We start from the raw sequence: 22,692 nt of genomic DNA on the forward strand, positions 1-22,692 counted from the left end.
TGATATTCGAATGTTCCATAGTTCACATTTCAGGTTTAATGCATGTATTTAATTACTTTTTGAAATACCGTAAAACCTCTAATAGAACGACACCCGGATCGTCCACTTTGAGCCTATATATCTCATTTACTGTGAAAGATATCAAAAAGTGGCTAACTAGTAAAATGTTGCTGATATCCTGATAAACATTTTACTAAACCACTTTTTGATATCTTTCAAAAGAAGTAAGATATATAGGCTCAAAGTGGACGATCCGGGTGTCGTTCTATTAGAGGTTTTACGGTAAAATAAAATATTGATATTTATTTGAGCTCTAAAAAGTAATAAAATCGCTTCCGAGGTTGGGATATTTACAATGGCAAGAAACACACATAATAGGTTTAGGAACATGTAGTTCGATAAGGGAAATTCGATCTGAAAAGAGTTGGAAGTCTATGCAGAAGAAGCACGTCTAGATGCGGAATAATTGTTGGGACTTGGAAAATCGGGATCTGAAAATGATCCAGTTAAAAAAGTCACAAATAAATTGAACTTACCAATCATCCCTGCTTGAATCAGCGAGCTTCTTCTTTCCTTTAACCTCGCATATGACTGTTCAAAATGGATCAATCGAACAACCAAATAGGAACAATAGAAGATTGCAATAATGAGAAAGAGCATGCAAAAGACGAACAAAACGAGTTGCAATGCAATATTCGGTTCATCGTCATCGATTTTAGCTCCTTCATCTCTCCATGCTTGATGTTCGGATGGAGAATGTGGAGATTTGGATGACGCGAAAACTGTCGAAACACCGAAAACGGCGAGGAACAATACAGTAAGACCACGAGCCAGTAGAGAAGGGTATATCAGAGTGTGGGCGTGTTTTTGAACTCCAATTATCAGCATTACACATGTGAGACCGAAAAAGAGCATCAGTCCAACGAGGCATATTTCGAATGCGGTCAATTCCTGAAATTTTTCAAAATTGTGTGAAGTGAAAGCATAGATTTCTTTGATACTGTTTGATTCTTTTAAGCACTATTCACTATACAGGGTGGCTAAGAATTACCCGGACTGAAGTTTGTAATAGCAAAAAGTTTGACTAGGGAAGGTTGTAATCGGGGAGTGGAACTTCGGTATGAGACCTATATCATTCGAAAGCTGAGAATGAGAAATTTTCAAACATGTATTCAGATTTTGCTGAGGAGCTACCAGTTTCGAGAAAATCAAGTTTCAAATTTGGCTCAAATTTGACTCTTAAGGGCGCCGCGCCTCCCCTCTTTCTTATATAGATGGGGGAAGGGAAAGAACCAGACAGCAGTGGTGTAGTGGCGAGGAGGGATGATGAACCAGACAGCAGTGGTGTAGTGGCGAGGAGGGATGAGAATATGGAATAATAAAGGAAAAGTACGAAATTGGAAGACCTGAACAAAATCACATCACGATAGAACTTATCTGATACTTCTAGGAACCCCCAACCAACGTTTTAGTTCATTTCATCGAGTGCCAGCAAGCCACGCGAGGAGATGCTTTGCGGCGGCGGTGTGCCCCATATGCCCCGTATATGCCCCATACCGGCGTCCTTTCCCTGTACCCAATTCATCGGCGCGTCCTCCGTCGCCCATCCATTATGCGTATGCGCGCCCAGGACCTGTGTCAGCAAAATCAAAATACATATTTGAAAATGTCTCATTCTCAGCTTTCGAATGTTATAGCTCTCATACCGAAGTTCCACCCCCCGATTAGAACCTTCCCTAGTGAGTAAATCCTTGCACTGGGCTCTAATTCGAAGTGCGAAAATTCAAATAATTCATTAGTAAACTGGCAAAGTTTCAAATTATTTCATAAGCTTTAAGCTGAGTTATCGCTTGCCAAATTTTCTTTATCTCATGAAAATCACAAGAAAAATTACGCCTTTCATATTTGGACAATCATAACAGTTACCTGAACTTGTGGAATCGCTTTGAAAATTTTAAAAGCTTTGAATCAAACTCGAAATTATATTTCTACCCATTTTAGTGCTTCCAACGTACTTATGTCTAAAGATATAACCGTTTAATTGTGCTCCACCTTGTATAATATCAGTGATAACATTTTTTTTCATTTTTGTAAACTACAGTAATCCTCAAACTAAAGTTATCAAATATCACTTCGAAAAGTTTCTAGTTTCTCTCTGATAAGCAACATTCCAATGTCGTTTCTCTGATCTCTGATTAGTAATTTTTCTTCTTTTTCTTTCTTGAGCCACCTGATCTTTTCTGAACTTTTCCTTTATATTCTTTTGAGATCATACATTATGATACTTGTGAGTTCAATGATGAATATGTACCTCAGGTTTTTGATGAACTATGTTGTACATTGCGATTGTTCCAATGAGGGTACAGAAGGCCAATTCTATAGAGGCGAGAAGTCTCATTCCTGAAAAAGATTAATGGAACTAGAAAACTTTAAGATTAGAAACATATCATATTCTGACATGTCTAGTGGAAAATAGTCAACTTTGGAGTCCTAAAAAAGTAATCCCGAATTATTCGTCTTGTCTGAAAATTTCAGGCTGTACTCCACAACAATTAAACATAGTTTCCAAAATTAATTTCTTACAATTTCCAAAAAGGAAGCTCTATTTTAGTTTCTTTTTTTTTAAGTGTTGGGTACAATTTATTTATTTTTTGATTTATTGTCCGGTACTATTTTTTGCATTAAATGACTCAAAATTACACTATTCGAATATTCAACAAATTAAATTGTTCAAGTTTCGGAGAAAAAATCGTTGTTTTTAAAACTCACCGGATGGTAATGAGCAGCAACAACATCTCCATTTGACTGAGTCTGGATTGAAATCCATTTCTGAAAAAATAGTTAGTTTTTTTTTTTTTTGAAAAGAGCAAAGTTTGGGACGAAGGAAAATAAACCGAGAAGAGAATGAATTAAAATTTGAGATGCCCTGAAGGGAAGTACTTCTTTTCTATGAATCATTTATCGAAATAATAAAAAATGAAATGAAAAGAAAGCGGAAAGAAGAGTATGGGGAGAAACATTGGAAAACAAAAACCTAGGAGCAGAGACTGAAACTGGAAAAGAAACTGGAAAAGAATATGAACCTTCCTTGTTTTTTGAATCGACAATGGAATATTTTCGAAAATTTGTTGGGTTTTCTCTTGCATTCCTGTTTTTTCTTGTTTTTTGTGCTGTTCACGGAGCATAAAACCACAAAAAGGAGCACCTCCTTGGGCTTTTTGTTCACTCTGAAAAATAATTAGAGACAAGCAAAAAAAATAGATGTTTTTCTCCTCTTTTTTATGTTTTTGTCTGGTATTTTTCAAATGACGGGAACACAAACAAGGATAAGGAAACAGATTTTAAGAGATAAAAGATAATGGGGATATAATGATGAAGGCGATTAAAATGTTATGAAGCAGGATATAAAAGAAGTAGTATGGAAAATATTCAAGCGTTTTATATGAATTATTTTGGTTCAAAGGAAATAGGTTCAAAGGAATAAAAGGAAGAACGACCTAATGGTGTTGCCTTGAATTTTTACTAAAATTTCAGAGATAATCTAACTAGGGGAAGCTACAGTGAATAGGCGGAGCTTAGGTCTGGTAGCGAATTCCTTAAAGGTGCATTCAAAGGAGCACGTATTTTCATAATTATTTCCTGGCTTATTTTTTTCGATGAACTATTCTGATTTTTCAATATATATCATTGTATTAATGCATTTTTTACTGACTTTTTTTCCGAATTTTCGTTTTAAAAAGTTCAAAATAGATCAAATTTATCGAAAAAATTCAATTCCTGCAAATTGCGATTTGACTGATTTCTGTGAAAAAAAAACAGTTCAAAATCGATGAAATGCATCGAAAAATAGGAACAAATAAGGCCAGAGAATAATTATGAAAATGCATGCTCCTTTAAATGCGCCTTCAAGGATTTCGCTACCGGATCTAAGCTCCGCCCACTTTCAATTCTTCTGCTGCGCCTTAGAATTAGGCCAAAGTAATACAAACTAATGTCTGTATCCTAGTTTTTGCACAACCCAATGCTCTCCCGGGTCTCCTTCAGAAGCATATCCATTCAAGATAATTGACCAACGGAAGACGTGGGAGGAAAAAAGAAAACCATAAAACTTTTTGGCTCTAGTCCAACTTCTATTTTTTTCTTTTTTCTTTTTTCTTTTTTTTTGAAAAAAAGCGAAGAGAAGTTCAGTGCAAAAATTGAAAGAACTATAGAGAAAAAGGTGAGAGAAACTCTGAATGAATATTTTATAAAAAAAAGGGTGGGAAACGGGAGAATGAAGGTCCGGAAAACTTTCTTTTTGGTGGGTGGAGAAGAGAAGAAAAGTTGCGAATTGTGAGGTGTGAAGAAGAAGAGATTATTAGTGAAACCAGTTGTTTTCAGGAGACTTGATGGGTTGTTGTAATGAGATAGATAAAGTACTCGTCAATAGAGATTTTCTTTGTCGTTCAGAACAGTTAATTGGGTTGTATTGAGCATTATTCTCCCATTTGAAGTGTTAAGACTTCCTAGGTGTTGTAGAATGTTATATATGTTCTCCCTGAGGGAAGAGACCAAAAAGCTATCATAACAGAGTGGGATATTTTGATGAATTGAAAACCGAAGAAAAAGTGACAGAATATGCCCACGAACTCATGTTGGTCAGGAGTTCTGAAGGTGATGATCATTTGTTTCTTCTCGAAAATTGAAAAATATACGAAATTTGAGATGTCCAGAAAAGAAGTGTCAACTTTGAAACCGATGCTTCAACTTTCAAAGACCGAACTTAGAATATCAAGAATTGAGGTTTATTTTCTATTTTTGACATACATCAACAGTAAAAAGCTGTATTTTCGTTTAATGAATTACAGACAACAATTCAGAAAAAAATTTCTTGGATCCTTTATGGAAAAGTTGAATAAGCTGGCTGAAACTGCGGAGGAATAGTTTTGGACAACGAATACAAATATGATTTTTTGAGATTTAAAGGATTTGGAAATGGTTGTTTTGTGGTGTACGAGTTATAACAAGTAGCAGTTTTTTCAGAAATATTTCAAAAATTCAAGAGTCGGAGATTCTGTGATGCTGGGATTTTGATTTTCTGAGATTCTGAAGTTCCTAGTTTCCTAATCAATACTCTTGGAACTTAAGACTAAATATATATTGAAAAAAGTTGTTTTGCAACGGACCATGTTTCAAACAGACATATTAGAACCGATCTTTGACAATTTGCAAGCGTAGAGACCTAATAGAAAGACTTTGGTTGAAATATGTTGTTTGTAATGAAACATTTATGTACTTTTACAGAAAAAGTATCACAGAAATTTGTTGGAACTCAATATTTTTCTTTAAAAATCGCTGACTTGCCCTTTTAATATAGGTTTTCCAGTACTTAAAAAGTAAAACTAACTGTAGTGACCACTGGAAAAATGTCTCAATGCGGCGACCAATGAAAAACGTAATGAAACTTTTGGCTCTATCTCTCCTTTTCTCTGTCGAAGGTTCTCAGTCAGTCCAGACGATGAAAAGATAAATTGATTGGGAAATGAGTCGAGTCATCCGACATGTAATAACAGGTGTGTGTCCAGTGAAGATAAAAACGAAGAAGAACGAGGGTGTTGAAAATCTAGAGAAATGGAGAAAATGAGTGGGAGCTTTTTGAAATGTATGAAAGAAAAAAAAGAATGACAGAGAAACAACCACCAAGTCAGTTGGTTAGAATGTGATGTGCTCTTTGAGTTTTGGGTTTCGATCTTAATCAAATTTTATTGGATTTTTGAAAATTTTGAATTTAGTTCGAAGGCTGCCAGATCGACCTTTTTTTTCCTTTGAAAAAACTGGAAGTGTTGAATAATAACAGGCAACCACGAACATCCCGAATAACAATTTCCAAGCAATATTACATTTCATTCAAAGTCATGGGACTTTTCAGCTCAATTAAAAATAGATCATAACAAGGAAGAAAAAAATTCCACGAAGTAGAAATCAAAAAGACGACTTCTATTCTTTTCCTTTTAAAGAAGGAAAATGTGCAAGTGTAATTCAATTTGACGGGTACAAAAAAGGAGGGAAGATTTGAGAATCTGGCTCCCTGAACAAAGAAAAAAGGGGAAAGAGCCAAGAAAGGAAAAAGAAAAGATAGATTAGGTAGGTATATCCCAAAGAAGAAGAGAAGAAAGACACCGGAAACGGACCTTATGCGAATAGTCCAACTGAATTATTCAGAAGACATGGGGGAGTATGAGAAGACGTCAGAATGCTAGGAGAACGGTGGAAGGTGTAACATATGAGTTCGAGATTGGGTAAAGATTATGACGTCTTCGTATAGACATTTTTGAGCAATCGGTATAATTTGTAACAACTTCCGTCCTTAATTTGTTTTTCTCCCAATTTCTGATCCCTGAATTTATGATTTGGAAAATACAAAACCGGAAGAAATTTTGGAACTTTATAAATTCTATAATATAAAATTTCGGAAATGGAAAGTTAATAGAAACTCGGAATGTTATTAATTCAAGAATTCAGGCAACCGAAATTTCAGAAATCGAGAGGTTGATAAATTCGGGATTCCCAAAAATTAGAAAACCGGCAAAGCCAATTTGAGAAAAAATCCCCAATTTCTCAATTTCTGACTTTTTAAACTTTTGAATTTCTGGATTTCCCAATTTCCAATGTTCTGAAACTCTCAGCTTTTTGAGTTAAGACATTTTCGACATTTCCGGATTTTCGAAAGTTGCTAGATTTTTTATTTTCCGAACTTCCGAATTTCTGAATTTCGGAAAATCGGATTTTGAGAATTTCAGAATTTTTGATATTTGGAATATCGGAAGTTCGGAATTTTCGATTTGTCAAATTTGTGAAATTTCGATTTCTTATCCGAATCTCCGAATTTCGTAGTTTTAGAATTCACGAATTTAAAAATTTTTCGAATGTTAGAATTTTGAAAATAAGAAATTCAGAAGTTCTGGTTTCATAGATTATGTTGCAAAGCTCAAAAAGATGATTGGTCTAAAACTGCATGCAGAACTATAGACATGTTCTACCTTCTTCGCTCAGCCACATATGATCCACGTTTGAGCCTCCGGCCCTAACTCAATATATTCAATGTATCCGGATAGTTCGAAAACGCCACACATGACGCACTTTGTCCATGTTGCACAAGCTAGCTGGACATGCAAGCCGCCCATGACGCCTACGCTTTCTGATAGTACTTGTATATTTCTACAGTTGGAAACAAGGAGACGTCTTTAATAAATAATTATTTTATTGAATCATTAAAACAAGTAAGAAAGTGCAGTGATAGTTGCAAACACTCCTCCAAAGACGATTCCTCCACTTGTCACCGAAGTTGCCTCTTCCGATGGATTTCCACCTTCCTTTCCTGGTAGAATTTCCGATTCCATCTCTCTAGGGCGATCCTGTCCTTCTTCCGGCATTTCCTGTCGGTTCTCCATATCAGTTCCATTTCGACGAGGACCTTCTTCCATGTGCTTTCCAGTAGTGGGGCGAGGATGAGGGACACCCGTAGTTCCCTCAGCAGCCGAAGTAGCAGCGACAAGCAGGAGCACGACGAATACCACCAGAGTTCTCATGATCGGTTGATGTGATCAAGTGATTCCAACTGAGCACTCTCTCTTCTTTTATGCTGAAAATAACCCGGTCAGCATGCTGAGGCAGTAAAACAGGGTGTCAGATAATCAGAACAACATTTTTTTTCTTTTTTTCAATCAGGAAGGCTGGACACTGGGAAAGAAGAGAAACAGGAGATTGTGAAATTCATTTAACATTATGGAAAAAATATGTCGTTAAATTTCAAAATATGATTTTATTTTTGTGATTTTTTAAGATATCGTAAAACCTGTAACAAAGTTTGAGCTCCGTTATCTCGGTTCATATGAGATATATATATATATTTATTTATTTATTTAAAAAAAATTACGGACCATCTTTTGGGAGATTCAAAAGATTCACGTGGCTCACAAAAATTTTTGAAATTTCAGTACTTTGATGTGAAAATTAAAACTTTTGAAATTCACTACTTGTTATATATCTAAATTGGTCAGCTAATGAAATATATTTGATATTTTTATAAACACATTATCAGTGACCAACTTTTTTGTCTTTGACAGGAACCGAGCAAAAATGGCTCAAAGTTAAAAGTTAGAGAGTCCCAGGTACTACGGTAGTTTATGATCAACAGTGTTTGAATGATAAGGATTTATTTTGAAAACAAAGAATTTAAGCTGAGACTTTGACAACACGCTTGCGGAAGACCTTGCGGTGTTTACGAACAGCAACTGAGCGAGCTGGGCATGAACAATAAGCAGCATCTCCTCCTGGAGATCCAGCGTTTCCTGGGGCTCCTGGTGTTCCTGGAGCACCGGCTTGTCCTGGCTGTCCTGGGGCTCCTGGGGCTCCTGCTGGTCCTGCTGCTCCTGCTCCACCAGATTCTCCTGGTTGTCCTGGTCCTCCAGCTGGTCCTTGTGGTCCTGTGGTCCAGAAGGTCCTGGAAGTCCATGGCTACGTTGTCCTCCACGTCTTGGGCTTCCTGGTGCTCCTGGTGCTCCTGCACGTCCTGGAGCTCCGGCATCTCCTGCTGGTCCTGGTCCACCTCCATAAGCGTCTTGTCCTGGGGCTCCAGCTGGTCCTGGGGCTTTTCGAGCTCCTGGAGCTCCGGCTGGTCCTGGCGCACCAGCTGGGCAAGTGATGCATGGTCCTGGTCCCGTAACAATTCCGATAGCAACTCCATTGGCTCCTGGTTTTCCAGCAATTCCTTGGTGTCCTGGTTCTTCTTGAGCGCCTGGTTGTCCAGGTGGTCCTGGTGGTCCGGCTGGGCATCCTTGAGATTGAGCTCCGCAGTTGAATTGGGCTTGTCTCTTATTGACTCCACGCTTGATTCTTCCGAAGACATCAGTTGGCTTGATCATTGAATTCCATGCTTGTTGTTCGTTGAACTGAAAAAAAAGTAAAATTAAAAATATGGAATGTATCCCAAACAAACCTTAAACCAAGTCATGGTATCCATAACCTCATCATAGAATGCGTTGATATCATTGAAGATGTATCCAACAGTGAACAGGAATGCAACAACTGCAACTCCACTGCCAACACTGGCGATTGTTACCAAAGTTTTGGCCATTTTGTACCGAATGGTGACTTTTTATTCATTTCAACAGAATTTTATACTCCCTTATTTTTTCTTCCGTCTTCTGTCCAAGTACATCCGATAAGTTTTGCATCCGTTTTACTACAAGGAAACGAAATGAGTAAATGATACGGTGTAATAGAAGAAAAGAATAAGAAGGTTCATTGACCTTCAAGATTAGAAGTATTATCAACAAAAAGGAGGATTCTGGCAACATCGTTCAACTTTTGCGTTTTTGCATTTTGATTACTTTATAGTTCAAACTTGTGACTCTAGTCTCTAAATCATTGTACTTTTTGGTAAACTGCTCGGCGCCAATCGGAGTATGACGTTTTGTTTAACACAACGGACTCCACCTCCCCTTTCAATGATCATAAACATGAATAAATATTCCTGAATAAGAGAAACAATTGGCAACATTCTCTTATCACCAACAACTGATAAAAACCTGTGCTTTCATTTTGTATGCAAAACTTCGATAAGGCGCGCAACTCTTATATTTAATCTGTGCTCCAAACGATCTCTACAGTCTCCAAAAATATGTTGCATGTAGACAAACCGGACAGTCTTCAGGCTGAAAAGATTCATATAACGGCTAGTGGATTGGAAGAATGGAGATGTTATACTTTTATCCTAAGGTGAGCATAATTCTGAGAACATCTGGGTGGCTAGGATACTTAAATCCTCAAAGTCAAGTCATAGGCTAGTACAAAATCGGAGCTGTGGAAGAGAAACGCCGGTGGCCGCCGAAGTTCCCACAACGACAAGTACAGTAACCTAAAAAATTGCGGGATATATTTTCTCGCTTTTCACTGATTTTCTGTGCTGTTATTTTTTCTCAAACAAGTCTGTAGATTATAAATGATTGATTGAAAAAATAATTGACTTAAAACGTACGAAAATCGAGAAAATAAACCCAGAAAACTAATGTTTAGGTTACGGTAGTTGTCGTTGTGGGACTTTCGGCCACTGCCACCGGCGTTTCTATTCCATAGCTCCGATTTTTGTACATATTGGGATCAGGATTTTCACTGAAAGCTCGAAGTGCCTGTTTCCCAAAAAGCTACCAAACGGAAAATATTCTGTTTATCACATGTTTTATTCTGTCTATGCATTAACTTTCTACCATAAAGCGGCAATTTCAGATTACATTATGACCGTGGGACATACGCTTCGTTTTGTGTCATTCAAGCTGATTCTTTGGGAAACATAGACTTTGCAAGAGATGCTCCGATTCGAGGAATGTATCATGGTATAAAAGTTGAGTCAGTTCAACGAATACATTTTTACTTCAGATGTTGACCCAATGGGTTTGTTCCTATCAATTGAACCAACGCAAAAAGTACGACATGGGCACTTTTTCAAGACATACGATCCAAATACTTTCTATTATACGCTACAGTAAGTGTTCTTTTCGTTTCATTTTAACTGTCAGTCACTCTAATTTTCAGACTTTTGAATGATTCAGAAGAAATATTGGATGAAATTCATTTGAAGAAACACTGGAAACATCCTCTTGTTCAACAAATAAATGTAGCTGAAAGTGGTTTATATGGGACCCTTTTCAAACCACCTGGAGATGGACCATTCCCGACTGTTGTCTTTATTCCTGGTTCAAATGGAATGTTAGAAAGTGGATACGCAGCTGTTCTAGCTTCTGAAGGATTTGCGACCTTTACATTTGTGTATTATGCATATAAGAAAGATTTGCCAAGATCTATTCCAGAAGTTGACATTGAATTTTTCGCAGTGAGATTGTTAAATGACACGTTGAGAAATATGCGAATGCTTTTTAGAAACCAATTGAATACGTCCAGAGCTTGCCGTACTGTTCTAAGAAAATAGGACTGGTTGGACAATCATTTGGAGGACTTACAGCTAATTTTCTATCCACCAAATATCATCAAGTGTCTGCAGTTGTCGCTTTGAACTGTTCAGCTGCATATTGTAGAGACATTGCTGTGATGAGAGAAAATGGGAAACCAATGGAAGTTCAGTTATTGGATGAAGGAATGTCAGATTTCATAAATGGAGTACTCCGACAGAAACCTGCATTTAATGATCTTTATAGCAAACTGACACCGACGACAAGCATTCCGTGGTGGAGGGCATCAAAAGATACGGTATATCGAATTGTGGTGAGCTCGGAAGATAGTTACAGTATTGATCAATAAGCTATACAAAAAAAGTATTTTCAGTTGATTTTCGGCCAATTTGACCGTTTTCAGGAGTCTGCAGCTCGGTTGTCAAGCTTCCGATTATTTTGAAAATTTTGAAAATGTAAAACAGACCCAGATTGAAAACTTTGCTTTCACAGAATTTTTTGAAAATCCCTAGTTTTTCATCTATTTGCCGATTTCTGAAAGACTCCTGTTTTTCAAGTTCTCAGTACAAAAATGGGATCCGCGTCACATCGATACCGTAGTAATGCCGGCTAATGGATAGATTTCCGACTACAAACACGATTCCAGGGTTTCCAAATATGATTTTTCTGATACAACATTTTCTGAAAATCGAAGAATTTTTATTCTTTTTAGAGCATCAAATTTAGGATTCTTGCAATTTTCAGAATGTGTTCTATCAGAAAAACATACTTGAAAACTCTAAGATTGCTTTTGTATTCTGAAATTCGTTTATTCGCCTGCATTACCACAGTTTCGAACCGGTTTCGAAATAACTGACATTAAGACTATCTCATTAGGACTAACTCTTGCGGGTTTTTTACCATTTTCTTTTCCCGGTTACCATCACTCCTTATTTCTTCAAATCCTTCGAATGAACGAAATATATGAAAACTGGTTTCAAAGTGACGCGGAGCCTATAAATGGGCCAATATAAAGGAGTGCCATTCAGAAATCGGCAAATATGTAGCTGAAAAACTAGGGATTTTCATGAAATTCTGCGAATGCAAAGTTTCTCATCTCCAAAGTTCCAAGTTTTCAACTCAAAAGTTTTCAAAGTGATAAGAAATTGACAAAATCCGAGCTCCAGACTCCTGAAAATGGTCAAAATGAACCAATAACAACAGAAAAACATGATTTTGTATATCTTATTGACCGGTACTGTATTTAATTGAAGATGTCCTCTATTTTCAGCAATGTTATGATGACATGTTAGTGGATGGAGTACCTTCCAGGGATAACATTTGCAAGAATCTGAAAGAAACTGGACATTCTGTGGAGGTAACCTAAACCACAAAAATCCAGAATAATTGTGATTTCAGTCCGAACTGGTGCCCGGTGGTCATTTTCTCTACTTCCCCTATTTTCCACATCACGGGATCATCTACAATGCTCAAATCAATTTGATGTGGGGATTCGGAGGGGAGTGTTATCAACATTCAAAGTCTCAGGAGACGACATGGGCGAAGAATGTGGAGTTCTTCAGAAAACATCTGGGAAGAGGAACAAAGATTCCCGATTGGAATAGGGAAACCAGAGTCAGTCTTCCCAATTCTGAATCAATTGCACAAAGTAAACTTTGAACCAAATGAACATTTTAAATAAAGAAGATTTACAGAAATACAGGTTATCCAGATATATACAGAATACATAAGGTGCATTGTTAGAACTAAATTGCTTACTATTAGGGAATTATTGGAACAGGAAGGTTCAAACAGAGCTGGGATTATATATTAGATTAGGTATAGTTAGAGGACAGAGAGGGGGGCAGATGGAAGAGATCATTTGTTATCCGATAATCTGGATTTGGCTGGAACTCAATTTTGCATGTCGAGAACCTCCAGAATGAGAGTGTTCCATTCGACGACGTCATCATCTGCCATTCTCATTTTTGCGTACTCCTTTGCCTTTTCGTACATAGCTTCGATTTTCGATGCGATCCAGCCACAGTCCGTACAGTGTTCTCTCTTTCCGTTACTGCTTTGATAATCTGGAAAAAAAACATTTGAAGTTTTTAAGAAACAAAAAATTTTAACTTACGTTGAATTCGTCCAAGGAAGTCCTCGATTTTCATGAGATCCATCTCATCATAGAATGTCATCTTGAAACGGCAAGAAGCTGTTGGTAAGAGAAGATTGGTTATGAAGGGAGCAGAAGACAACTACTTCTGATTTGTTTCGTCTATTGATTTTCGCTAAAGTATGCTCCTGGAAAGAATTTAAACAAGGGGTGCATCTCACACGGGTCTCACCACGGTTAATCTAGATCATTATGTAAGACTCATTCATTATAAGAGGAGGGATAATAGGTGGACACACATGTCATAATGGGATCTAAAGATATCTACCGTAAAAACAATTTATCAGTTTAAAACTTTCTGATGTCTTTCACAGGAACCGAGAAAATTTGGCTCAAACTTAAAAGTTATAGAGCTCAAACTTAAAAGTTATAGAACCCTTCTATTACAGATTTAAGGGGATTGGGGATCAACACGTTTTATCTAGGTTACAATTTAAGATTCAGGACTGTTCATTCACAAAAGTTTGTACGGAGACCGGATTCCAAGAAAATTTTTTTCCGTATTCTGCATTCCGAATTTTGGGAAAAATGGTTTTTTTTTCCAGATTACATTTTCCACATTCTGTTTTTTTTTATTTTTCCGGATTTAGAGAAAATTATTTATTCCGTTTCTGTAATTCCGGACATCTCTGGTAGACCCATGTCGTGATTGGTTCTACCAGATTTCTAGCAGGTGTCCTAGTTCCGGATTCCGGATTCCGATAAATAAAAATTGTCCTGGTTCCGTATACCAGGCTCCGTATTCCGGATTTCTAAAAATTAATTTCGTTGTGGGTTCCGGATTCCGGATTTTATGAAATTTTGTTTTTTTCGAATTCCGAATTCCAAGAAAATCATTTCATTCGGATTCCGTTTTTCTAAAAGCCCATTCTGGGCATCTCGGATTTCTAGGTCATTCGGAGTCATTTGTAGAAAATCTGAGATTCAAAAAAATAAGAGAAAACACAGTTTTCTAAAAACACTTCATTTCAATACAATAAAACATCATCTCTCTGAGCACACGAACTTGTTCAATCATCTAGTGAAGCAAATAGGCAGCTGGTCCTCCGTTCTCCCAATCATATGGAGCACTTTCGTTCGATCCAACAGCACCGTAGGCCTGACGCATCATCTGAAACAAAATCGAAATTAGATTTAAAAAAGTATTAAAGTTAACAGACTCCGTAGATTGCTTGGTAGTTTGGTGCATCATAATATTTCATCTGATCCACCATACGCATAATATCCTGGAATTGATGTGGACATGGTGGCGGGAACAATGTAGCAAGATTGTTGCGGATTCCTTGTTTCGCCTGTCCAACTTGATTCATGTCATTGATGTGTTGCCAGGGGAGAGCTCCGTAGGACAATTCAACCTGCATGTACATCCAGGTTTCCAAGTCATCCTTGCTGAAAGTTTCAGTTTTTTTCAGAAGCAAACAACTATTCACTACCGGCAGAGCTCTCTTTGCAAGTGACAACTGATTGGGGCGTACTTGACAGTACCACGGAATCCAGCAGCTTGACGTGGCTTTCTGATGGTTCCCTGAAATCAAAGTTTCAAACAATTAGACAGCATCACAACTCACATCGTTTCCAGTGAATTTTCTGCACATCCCAAAATCGAGAATGTACACTTTGCGGATTTCGTTCAACTCTGGACGGCCAATCGTGTAGTTGCCAGGTTTCACATCACGATGAAGATATCCAATGTTGTGAAGATCTTCCAAAGCTTCCAGCGATTGGATTCCAATTCCGATCGAACAACCCATTGTCATGTGTCCACCGGGACCCGCCTTGTTCAAGTCTTGCAGCGACTTTCCGACAAGAGTCATGACGACATAGTTGAAGTTTCCAAAGCGTCCCTTGTCCTCAATCTTGCAGAAATGACGATTTCCACGTTTCGACAGCTCGTTGAGCACCGACACTTCCAGTTTGAGCACCTGAATTTGCTCATTGCATCCTTCAACTTTCATAGCATATTTTCCGGTCGCATCGAAGACACGATAGACGGCACCGAACCCTCCTTCTCCCAATTTCTTTTCAATGCTCCATCTCTCGACCTGCAATCCAGGAAATGAGCTCTAAACTTCTTCATCCGAATTTCCATACCTGTTGTCCAGGGTTAAGCTGAATAAGCTCTTGGGCCATTTCGAACGTTCGTGCAGTGCCGATTGGTTTTTCTAAGCAATTCCGAACTTACAAGGATTGAAACGCCTTTATGATTTTGGTAATTAGTTGGAAAATTGGGCGGAGAATAGATCTAGAACATGATAAACGGAAAAAAAATATGCAGGAGGCCACGTTTTCAGGATCCACGGACCAAAATCAATTACGCTTCGTGAACGGGAACGCCATCCATTAAGGACGCCCATGACAATCAGTTCACTTCCTATACTGTATTGGACTTGTTTGTTGTTATGTTTGACATAATATAAAAAAGAGAACTTTATTTGACACCGCATACAAAAATGAGCGGGAGGGAGAAAAAACACGTAAAAATGCTCTACCAATATTTCTACAACGAATAAATAAATAGGGGCAAAAATGTGGGTGATTCTGAAACTACATTCTAAACTGAGAAACAAAAAAGAAAGGGGACGTTCATCTTATAAGGCACAAAGGATACAAATACACATTGTTTATGAGAACATTAAGAGAAACAGTGAAAGGGGAAAAACCATCAGTAAAATATTTTAATTGTAGAATTTCTTTCCACTTTTGGCATGATCCTTGAGAAGTTGGCATGGGGTGAACTGAGCAGACTCATAAGCTCCAGCGAACTTTTCCATAGAAGCAACCAACTTATCAGCTCCGTAGAGATCGACGAAGCGGAATGGACCTCCCCAGAATGGTGGGAATCCAATACCGAATACTGAAGCAATGTCTCCATCAGATGGCGAAGCGAGTACTCCTTCTTCAAGACACAAGAGGGCTTCGTTGACGAATCGGGAGACAAGACGAAGTTGGCGATCTTCTGGTGATGACCTGAAAATAGATTTAATAACGCATGTGCTCTCAAGTTCAAAAACTCACACTGTGGCATTCGGCGTCAACTTGTACTTCTGAAGCAACTTCGTAGCTTCCTCGTTCACCTTCTTGCTTCCCTTCTTTCCATCGCCATAAACGAAGATTCCCTTTCCGGTTTTGCGTCCCTTATGACCAGCATTCACCAGCTCAGACAACAAATCAGCAGATCCTCCACGAACACGTGGGCCCAGAGCCTTTCCGAGGAATTGAGCGACGTGCTCAGCAACATCAAGTCCGACCTCATCGGCCAAGGTGGCTGCTCCAACTGGGAATCCGAATTTAGTGGTAAGTTTGTCGAGTTCAGCTGGATCGACACCTTCTTGTAGGAGTCGAACAACTTCAGACATCATTGGTCCGAGACAACGAACAACGAAGAATCCGGGGCAATCCTTGACGACAACGACAAGTTTTCCTTGCTTAAGACCAAGTTGAGCAGCTGTTGCAAGGGTTTCCTTCGAAGTTCCTTCGTGGGTAATGATTTCCAACAATTGCATCTTTTCCACTGGTGAGAAATAATGCATTCCAATTACCTACAAAAAAGTCTTATAAATTTCGTAATCAAATTCGTAAGATGCACCTTATCTGGTCTCGATGAAGCAGCAGCAATATCCTTAATTGGGAGAGCAGAAGTATTTGAAGCGATGATTGTGTTTGGTCCAACCACGCTCTCGATCTGCTTGATAACCTTGTGCTTGAGTTGAAGATCCTCGAATACGGCTTCGATGACAAGATCAGCGTTCTTCATTGCAGCATAATCGACAGTCGGGACAAGGTGATTGTAGATGCGTTCTTTCTCCAACTTGTTGATCTTTCTTCTTTTGACTTGTCCATTCAAATGTGTAGCAATTTGATTTTGTCCTCGTTCAACTCCTGCTGGATTAGCATCAAGAAGCACGGTACGGACACCTTTGTCAATAGTGACGTTAGCGATACCAGCACCCATAAGTCCGGCTCCAACAACAGCGACCTCATTCACTGGCAGACCTTGGCCATACTTGTTCTTTTTGGCATCTGTTGATCCGTCGAAAAGTCCGATCAACGCTTTGGATTGGAAGGTTTGAGAAAGTTCTCCGAAAGCCTGAATCAATATAAAATTATTTTCTGTCACCCCGGGAAGAAATTTAGCTCACCTTTGCTTCAGCTTCATATCCCTTTCTTGGATCTACATAGGCAGTGCGAACGACATCGAGAATCTTGAGTGGGGCTGGATAGTTTCCAGCGGTCAATTTCATCAGTTTATCCTTAGCCATTTTGAGAACAACATTATCGAGGAACAATGAGTTGGTCATTACAGCTTGGGTGGCCTTATGGATGAATCCTTTGTCTCTGTTAACCTTTAGCTTTCCCTCGGCAAGGTCTTTCGCCGTTTTTACAGCCACTTCTTCCAAATACTTGTGCGTGTTTTCAGCAGCAGGTCCAAGTCCATCTCCAAGTGGTTGGATTACATGATCGACGATTCCGATTTTCTTAGCCTTATCAGCTTTGATTTTCTTTCCAGTTAAAGTCAGGTCGAGCACGTTTTGAACAGTAGTAAGTTTTGGAAGTCTCTGAGTTCCTCCGGCTCCTGGCAACAGACCAAGCATCACTTCTGGAACTGCCAATTGTGTCTTCTTATCGTTAACAGCAATACGGTAGTGGCAAGCGAGAGCCAACTCGAGTCCTCCACCCATACAACTTCCCATGATAGCTGCGACTACTGGCTTCTGGCTCTTCTCGATCCTGAAGAACTGTTCTTGACCATCGCGGGAGAGAGCTTCGATTCCAGCAGCACTCTTCTCAGCCTTCAGCATCTGAATATCAGCTCCAGCAACAAAACTGTTTGGCTTTCCAGACATGACAACAATCGATTTGACGCTTTCATCGGCTTGAAGCTGAAAAATTCGAGAATTATGTTATGAAGAACTTATTCATTTAAAAAAACTTACTTTGTCAAAAGTTGCCTTCATATCGGCAGATAGAGCTTTGTTGAGCACATTCTCTTTCGTGTTCGGCAAATCAATCTTCACAACGGCCACTTCTCCTTGTTTTTCAACGCGAAGAGTACTCTGCATAGCTGGTGATGACTGCGAGAACAGACGGAATGTAACGTGCGTGCGAAGCGTCGACGACGACTGATGGACAAGACGCGACAACATTTCCTATAAAACGAAAGAAAATGACCCTTTTTTATTACCTAGGTGGGGTTCGAGAAAGCAGTTGGTTTCTCTGATAAAGATGAGGTATTTTTTGTTGCACGTACTTTTTATCACTTCTTCTGCTGGATATCGAGAAGTGATTGGGGAAGTGCTTCGAGGCGAACCTGAAGAGAACAACTATTTTTTTGTACATACATTTTTTGATGTCAGCTGTGAAATGTGAGCCACGCAAGCGGAATTGAGGTTAACAAAAGTTTTTCACGGAACGTTGAAAAAAATAATTTGTAATTAGGGTCAACTTCTTTGATAGGCTCTGACCATAATTATGTCTGTTAAAAATGGTGATATCATATCGATATATTTTTCTCATCACAGTTCGAGTTACTAAATTGCTCATTGATGAGTTCTTTCCTAAAAGTATTTTTAAAAGTTAATAAATTTTATGTTGATTCTGATTGTAAAAACTACTACAAAACAAAAATAAAGGAACAGCCGAAGTGATACGGCGATGAAAGGAAGAGAAAAAGAGTAAACAAAGAAGAAAAGTGTAGCGAAAAACGACGAGAGATAGACATGGGCGGGCTGGAAGGTGGCCCAAGTTACTTGGCTTTTTGATAAAGAGGAACATTATTTATCTAGAACTAAAAGAACGGGAGAACAAACTGATCATGAGAACAAACGTAAGTATAAGGTGCCAACAACTAACATGGTAGATCAATGACTGAATTTTGAAATTTGTAATTTTTGAACTACGGTTATTGGACCAACATTTAGCTTTTTTAAACAAACTTCTGAGAGGTTTGAAATGTTCATCCTTGTTTAAATTTCACTGCCATCATCTTTAATGAAAGAAAGGTAAAAGTACATCTAATCAAAAAAAGAAACTACTGATAAAAAATTAAACGAATTGGGGAAGAGAGAACAAAAGCAGTCAAAGAAATCATGGATAGTGAAAGAAAAGGAGACAGAGGTCAGAAAAGGGAGTCGACTACAAGATAAGAAAGAACCTCTTTGGCTACAGACAAGATGATGTAGAGGACAGAGGGGGCAAAGTGCAAAGTACGCGCCTGTCTTGAGAGAATGAGTTAACTGGGTTAGAAGAGAAATATCCATTTTACGTTCCCTTGACGGCACGAATAATAAAACAAAGCAACAAAAATGCAAAACGTTTATCTAAAAAACCAACAGAACAAAAACCTAGAGAAAATTTTTAATGTACAAAAAAGGTCACTGATTTAAGAAATTCGAAGAGAACTAGGCCGCAAGGAACTGTCCAACACGCCGGTTTCTGTTGGCATACTGCTCGTTGAGCTTCTCCTTCAATTCCTCTTGTTGCTTTGTCATCTTCGCTAATTCCACAACTTCTTCTGAAGCGGCGAACATCTGCGGGAACGAAAACGCAAAGTCTTTCGACATAAAGACATATGCAATCTTCTTATCTTCCTCCTTCCACATTGCTTTTTTGTATTGATGATCCAGTTTCGTGTTCCATGTAATGTCTCCCATTTGAACTTCTGTTCGCACATCTCGTACTGGTAGATCGTAGATTTTTGTCAAGTACTCTCGAATATCATGACGAGACATCCGGGGATCGACCTGAACAAGGAAGCTTAAACAGGAATCAAAAACTGAAGGAAGAAAAACGCCTACTTCAAATTTGACACAATTTCTAGGCAATTTATTTCTGCCAACACTTGGTGATTCGATGACAGCCATCCAGAAATCCGGGAGGAAAACACGTCGCTGTGGATTTCCAGGTTGCCAAAGACGTGCTAGCCTGCTTGTCATTCTACAACAACTAGAACAATGAAGTGTGTTTTGCTAGATGATTACAGTAAGGAAAGGAATCAAACCTCATAAATTAGGCACGAAACAGTGTCAAAATTAAACAAGCATTTATTATAAATATTGGCTCTACAACAAGGAAAGAATGAAAAAACCCAACAATGCAAAAAGGAAAAAAGACGTCTTAAAATATACTCGATTACTTGTCAAGCCGGCAAATCGGTGTATTGTAAACGACATCCAAATCGATTTTGCTTCCGAATAGATCACGAATGTTGTTGATTCCGTACTTGATCATTGTTGGACGCTCCAAGGATAGACCATATCCAGCGACGTTGACATCTGCTGGCAGTCCCATCGGAAGAAGCATTTCAGGGCGGAACATTCCAGAGTTTCCAATCTAAAGATTAAATTATTAATTATAACGAAAAGTTACTCGATTTCTCACCTCAACCCATTTCGCAAGACCTTGATGGTATGCAAAAATCTCCATGCTCGGTTCAGTGTATGGGTTATAAGTTGGCTTGAAACGAAGATTGGTGATTCCTAGCTTCTTGAAAAACTCTGTGAAGACACCAATGAGATGGGCCAGACTGAGATTCTTCTCAGCAATCACGCCTTCGACTTGATGGAACTCAGCCAAATGTGTTGCATCTAGTGTCTCGTTACGGAAGACACGATCAATGGAGAACAGTTTCGATGGGCGGAATCCCTTAAAAATGAAAATCAAACATTGTATAGCTGTTTAGTATGTGAAAAATGTATTGTACGTAGACAAGAGACATTCGGAACGTAGTCTGAAATCACCTCTACGTACAAGAATCTATTTTCCCTGGTCGGAAACCGTCATAACTATTCAAGTTGATCCGGGGCAAAGACCGGGCTGATAGTGAGACGCGAACCAGCAACCCCGCGCTTCCAAACGCGAGTGTTCCCAGCTGCGCCACGCGCGCATCAAGAACACGGACAACCAACTGCGTTAAAAAGAGGAGAAGAGAAAGAGGGGAAGAGAAACGCGTTGGGCATGCCGGTTGCATCTATTTGAAAAGTTTTTTTTCTCGCTTACCTCTTGCGCGAGTTGATACAGTTGACGGGCTGAGACCGCTGTGGTGTGAGTACGAAGAACATTTTTCTGGGCTTCTTCGATTTTCCAGTCATAGTTGTACCCAGCTGATCCATACCCTCCCTGCGAATGCACAGTTTTCACACGTTCGAGGTAGTCTTCAGGGAATTTAGTGCTGAGAGCTGGATCTGTAAAAAATCTCCTCAATTGCACAACTTTTAATATTCAACTAACCAGACACAAAGAAGGTATCGTGAGCATCTCTAGCTGGATGTTGTTGCGGCTGGAAAAGTGCATCGAAATTCCAGAATGAAGACTCGACGTATCGGTTTGTAGCCATTTCAGAGAAGCCCATTGAGAAGAAAATTTGACGGAACTCCGATCGGACTTTCATCAATGGATGGAGATGTCCCGAAGATGGAACAACTCCCAGTGATTCGAAATTGTACTTCTTGAATTGCTTGTCTTTCCATGATCCTCTGAAATTCTGATATTGTTTAAATACACAGAACGAAGCTCCTACGATGCGATCATTTCCGGAGTTAAATCTGCTTCTTGTTTCGCAAGATTTGTGGTGAACGATTCGCCTTTTGAAACCAGGAGCCCTTTGATATTGCTGGAAATTAGGAATTAATAGAGCGGCGAGTCGTTAAAAAACCAACACTTCACTGATGAGCTTTCTCTTCTTCAGCTCTTTTTTCTGATTCTCATCCACATCCTCTCCGAGTCTCAACGATTCCAAGAATTTCCTGGTCGAATCGACGACGTCGGTACTTTTCCGTACAACAAGTCCTTTGTCCACAGATACCCATTTGGCCTGCATTGCTTTTGCCATTCCAATTTTTCCAAATGGTTGTTTCTGAAGTAATACGAATTTTCATATTTTGAGATTTAAATAAGTTTACCATGATATCGGCTTGAGCTGCTCCTTCAGTTCCAACAAACTGGAAAACTAGAAACTCGGGTGATCCCTCGTTTGCAAATTGAACTCCTTCGTTTGTCAGCTCTAGGCGCTTCTCAGTGACATCTTTGGTGGCAAGAACTCCTTCATTAGCCAGCAAGCTTTTGATTGCACCAATCAACTTCTGATGATCGACTTTCCATTGCTGAGCGAGTTCGATTGAGTTGAACTCAGTTGAACTTGCGAGGAGATCCAAAATTTGCTGTGGAAAATTATCCGTTGAGCGAGAAACAGTGTCCGCAGTCATTCTGAAACCGATATTTATTTTCAGAGGTAAATACATTTATGAAGTGCAATATGAAGTGATGAAACGCTTGACGTGAAAATGAGTTAGAATATATCTAAGAACTCTTACTCGTAAGAAGACAAATGATGAAACCAGCGCTCCAAGTGCTCTCTCCCTTTTAAATCTTTCTCTTTGACTGCGGATCTTGTTGAGAAATCGACCGAAGACGGTTGCGCGAATCTTTAAATGCTTCTGTTTCAATTCTTGAAATTTTATAAGCTCACAAAACACAAAACACAAAACTCAATATTTAGTTCAAACACTCATGCTAAAGTTCAAAAAAATCACCCTTCTATGTATGGCTGATCTTGAAGAATTTGATTGAGACGATCCAGATCATTCATCCGATGTT

General features: G+C 38.8%; 9 protein-coding genes across 9 annotated transcripts; 1 reads left to right on the top strand and 8 right to left on the bottom strand.

Moving 5' to 3' along the window:
• Positions 1–432: 432 nt before the first annotated feature.
• On the bottom strand, positions 433–2,827 carry CBG12556 (the record flags this gene model as incomplete). Its single annotated transcript, XM_002640026.1, has 4 exons — positions 433–491; positions 537–951; positions 2,312–2,400; positions 2,770–2,827. The coding sequence occupies 4 exons, from the start codon at positions 2,825–2,827 to the stop codon at positions 433–435; spliced, it is 621 nt and encodes a 206-aa protein (XP_002640072.1).
• Positions 2,828–7,250: 4,423 nt separating this feature from the next.
• On the bottom strand, positions 7,251–7,463 carry CBG25354 (the record flags this gene model as incomplete). Its single annotated transcript, XM_045240066.1, has 1 exon — positions 7,251–7,463. One exon carries the CDS (start codon positions 7,461–7,463, stop codon positions 7,251–7,253), a length of 213 nt encoding a protein of 70 aa, XP_045099309.1.
• Positions 7,464–8,153: 690 nt separating this feature from the next.
• CBG12558 lies at positions 8,154–9,115 on the bottom strand (the record flags this gene model as incomplete). Its single annotated transcript, XM_045240068.1, has 2 exons — positions 8,154–8,930; positions 8,978–9,115. 2 exons carry the CDS (start codon positions 9,113–9,115, stop codon positions 8,154–8,156), a joined length of 915 nt encoding a protein of 304 aa, XP_045094904.1.
• Positions 9,116–9,661: 546 nt separating this feature from the next.
• On the top strand, positions 9,662–14,250 carry CBG12559 (the record flags this gene model as incomplete). Its single annotated transcript, XM_002640028.2, has 8 exons — positions 9,662–9,759; positions 10,267–10,373; positions 10,417–10,522; positions 10,573–10,870; positions 10,918–11,259; positions 12,217–12,303; positions 12,345–12,594; positions 14,129–14,250. 8 exons carry the CDS (start codon positions 9,662–9,664, stop codon positions 14,248–14,250), a joined length of 1,410 nt encoding a protein of 469 aa, XP_002640074.2.
• On the bottom strand, positions 12,840–13,123 carry CBG12560 (the record flags this gene model as incomplete). The annotated part of the gene is made up of 2 exons (XM_002640029.1): positions 12,840–13,012; positions 13,063–13,123. 2 exons carry the CDS (start codon positions 13,121–13,123, stop codon positions 12,840–12,842), a joined length of 234 nt encoding a protein of 77 aa, XP_002640075.1.
• A 280-nt stretch (positions 14,251–14,530) lies between the features above and the next one.
• CBG12561 lies at positions 14,531–15,231 on the bottom strand (the record flags this gene model as incomplete). The annotated part of the gene is made up of 3 exons (XM_002640030.2): positions 14,531–14,626; positions 14,670–15,143; positions 15,193–15,231. The coding sequence occupies 3 exons, from the start codon at positions 15,229–15,231 to the stop codon at positions 14,531–14,533; spliced, it is 609 nt and encodes a 202-aa protein (XP_002640076.2).
• Positions 15,232–15,776: 545 nt separating this feature from the next.
• CBG12562 lies at positions 15,777–18,245 on the bottom strand (the record flags this gene model as incomplete). Its single annotated transcript, XM_002640031.1, has 5 exons — positions 15,777–16,068; positions 16,117–16,640; positions 16,688–17,188; positions 17,241–17,981; positions 18,036–18,245. 5 exons carry the CDS (start codon positions 18,243–18,245, stop codon positions 15,777–15,779), a joined length of 2,268 nt encoding a protein of 755 aa, XP_002640077.1.
• A 1,254-nt stretch (positions 18,246–19,499) lies between these two features.
• On the bottom strand, positions 19,500–20,033 carry Cbr-mrpl-23 (the record flags this gene model as incomplete). Its single annotated transcript, XM_002640032.1, has 2 exons — positions 19,500–19,841; positions 19,896–20,033. The coding sequence occupies 2 exons, from the start codon at positions 20,031–20,033 to the stop codon at positions 19,500–19,502; spliced, it is 480 nt and encodes a 159-aa protein (XP_002640078.1).
• A 196-nt stretch (positions 20,034–20,229) lies between these two features.
• Positions 20,230–22,684, bottom strand: Cbr-fars-1 (the record flags this gene model as incomplete). Its single annotated transcript, XM_002640033.1, has 9 exons — positions 20,230–20,430; positions 20,479–20,742; positions 21,097–21,281; positions 21,328–21,572; positions 21,617–21,709; positions 21,756–21,952; positions 21,999–22,302; positions 22,410–22,520; positions 22,629–22,684. 9 exons carry the CDS (start codon positions 22,682–22,684, stop codon positions 20,230–20,232), a joined length of 1,656 nt encoding a protein of 551 aa, XP_002640079.1.
• Positions 22,685–22,692: the final 8 nt, after the last annotated feature.

This window comes from Caenorhabditis briggsae, assembly GCF_000004555.2.
Source record: "Caenorhabditis briggsae complete genome, chrI, whole genome shotgun sequence".
In the NCBI taxonomy this organism is placed as follows: Eukaryota; Metazoa; Nematoda; class Chromadorea; order Rhabditida; family Rhabditidae; genus Caenorhabditis; species Caenorhabditis briggsae.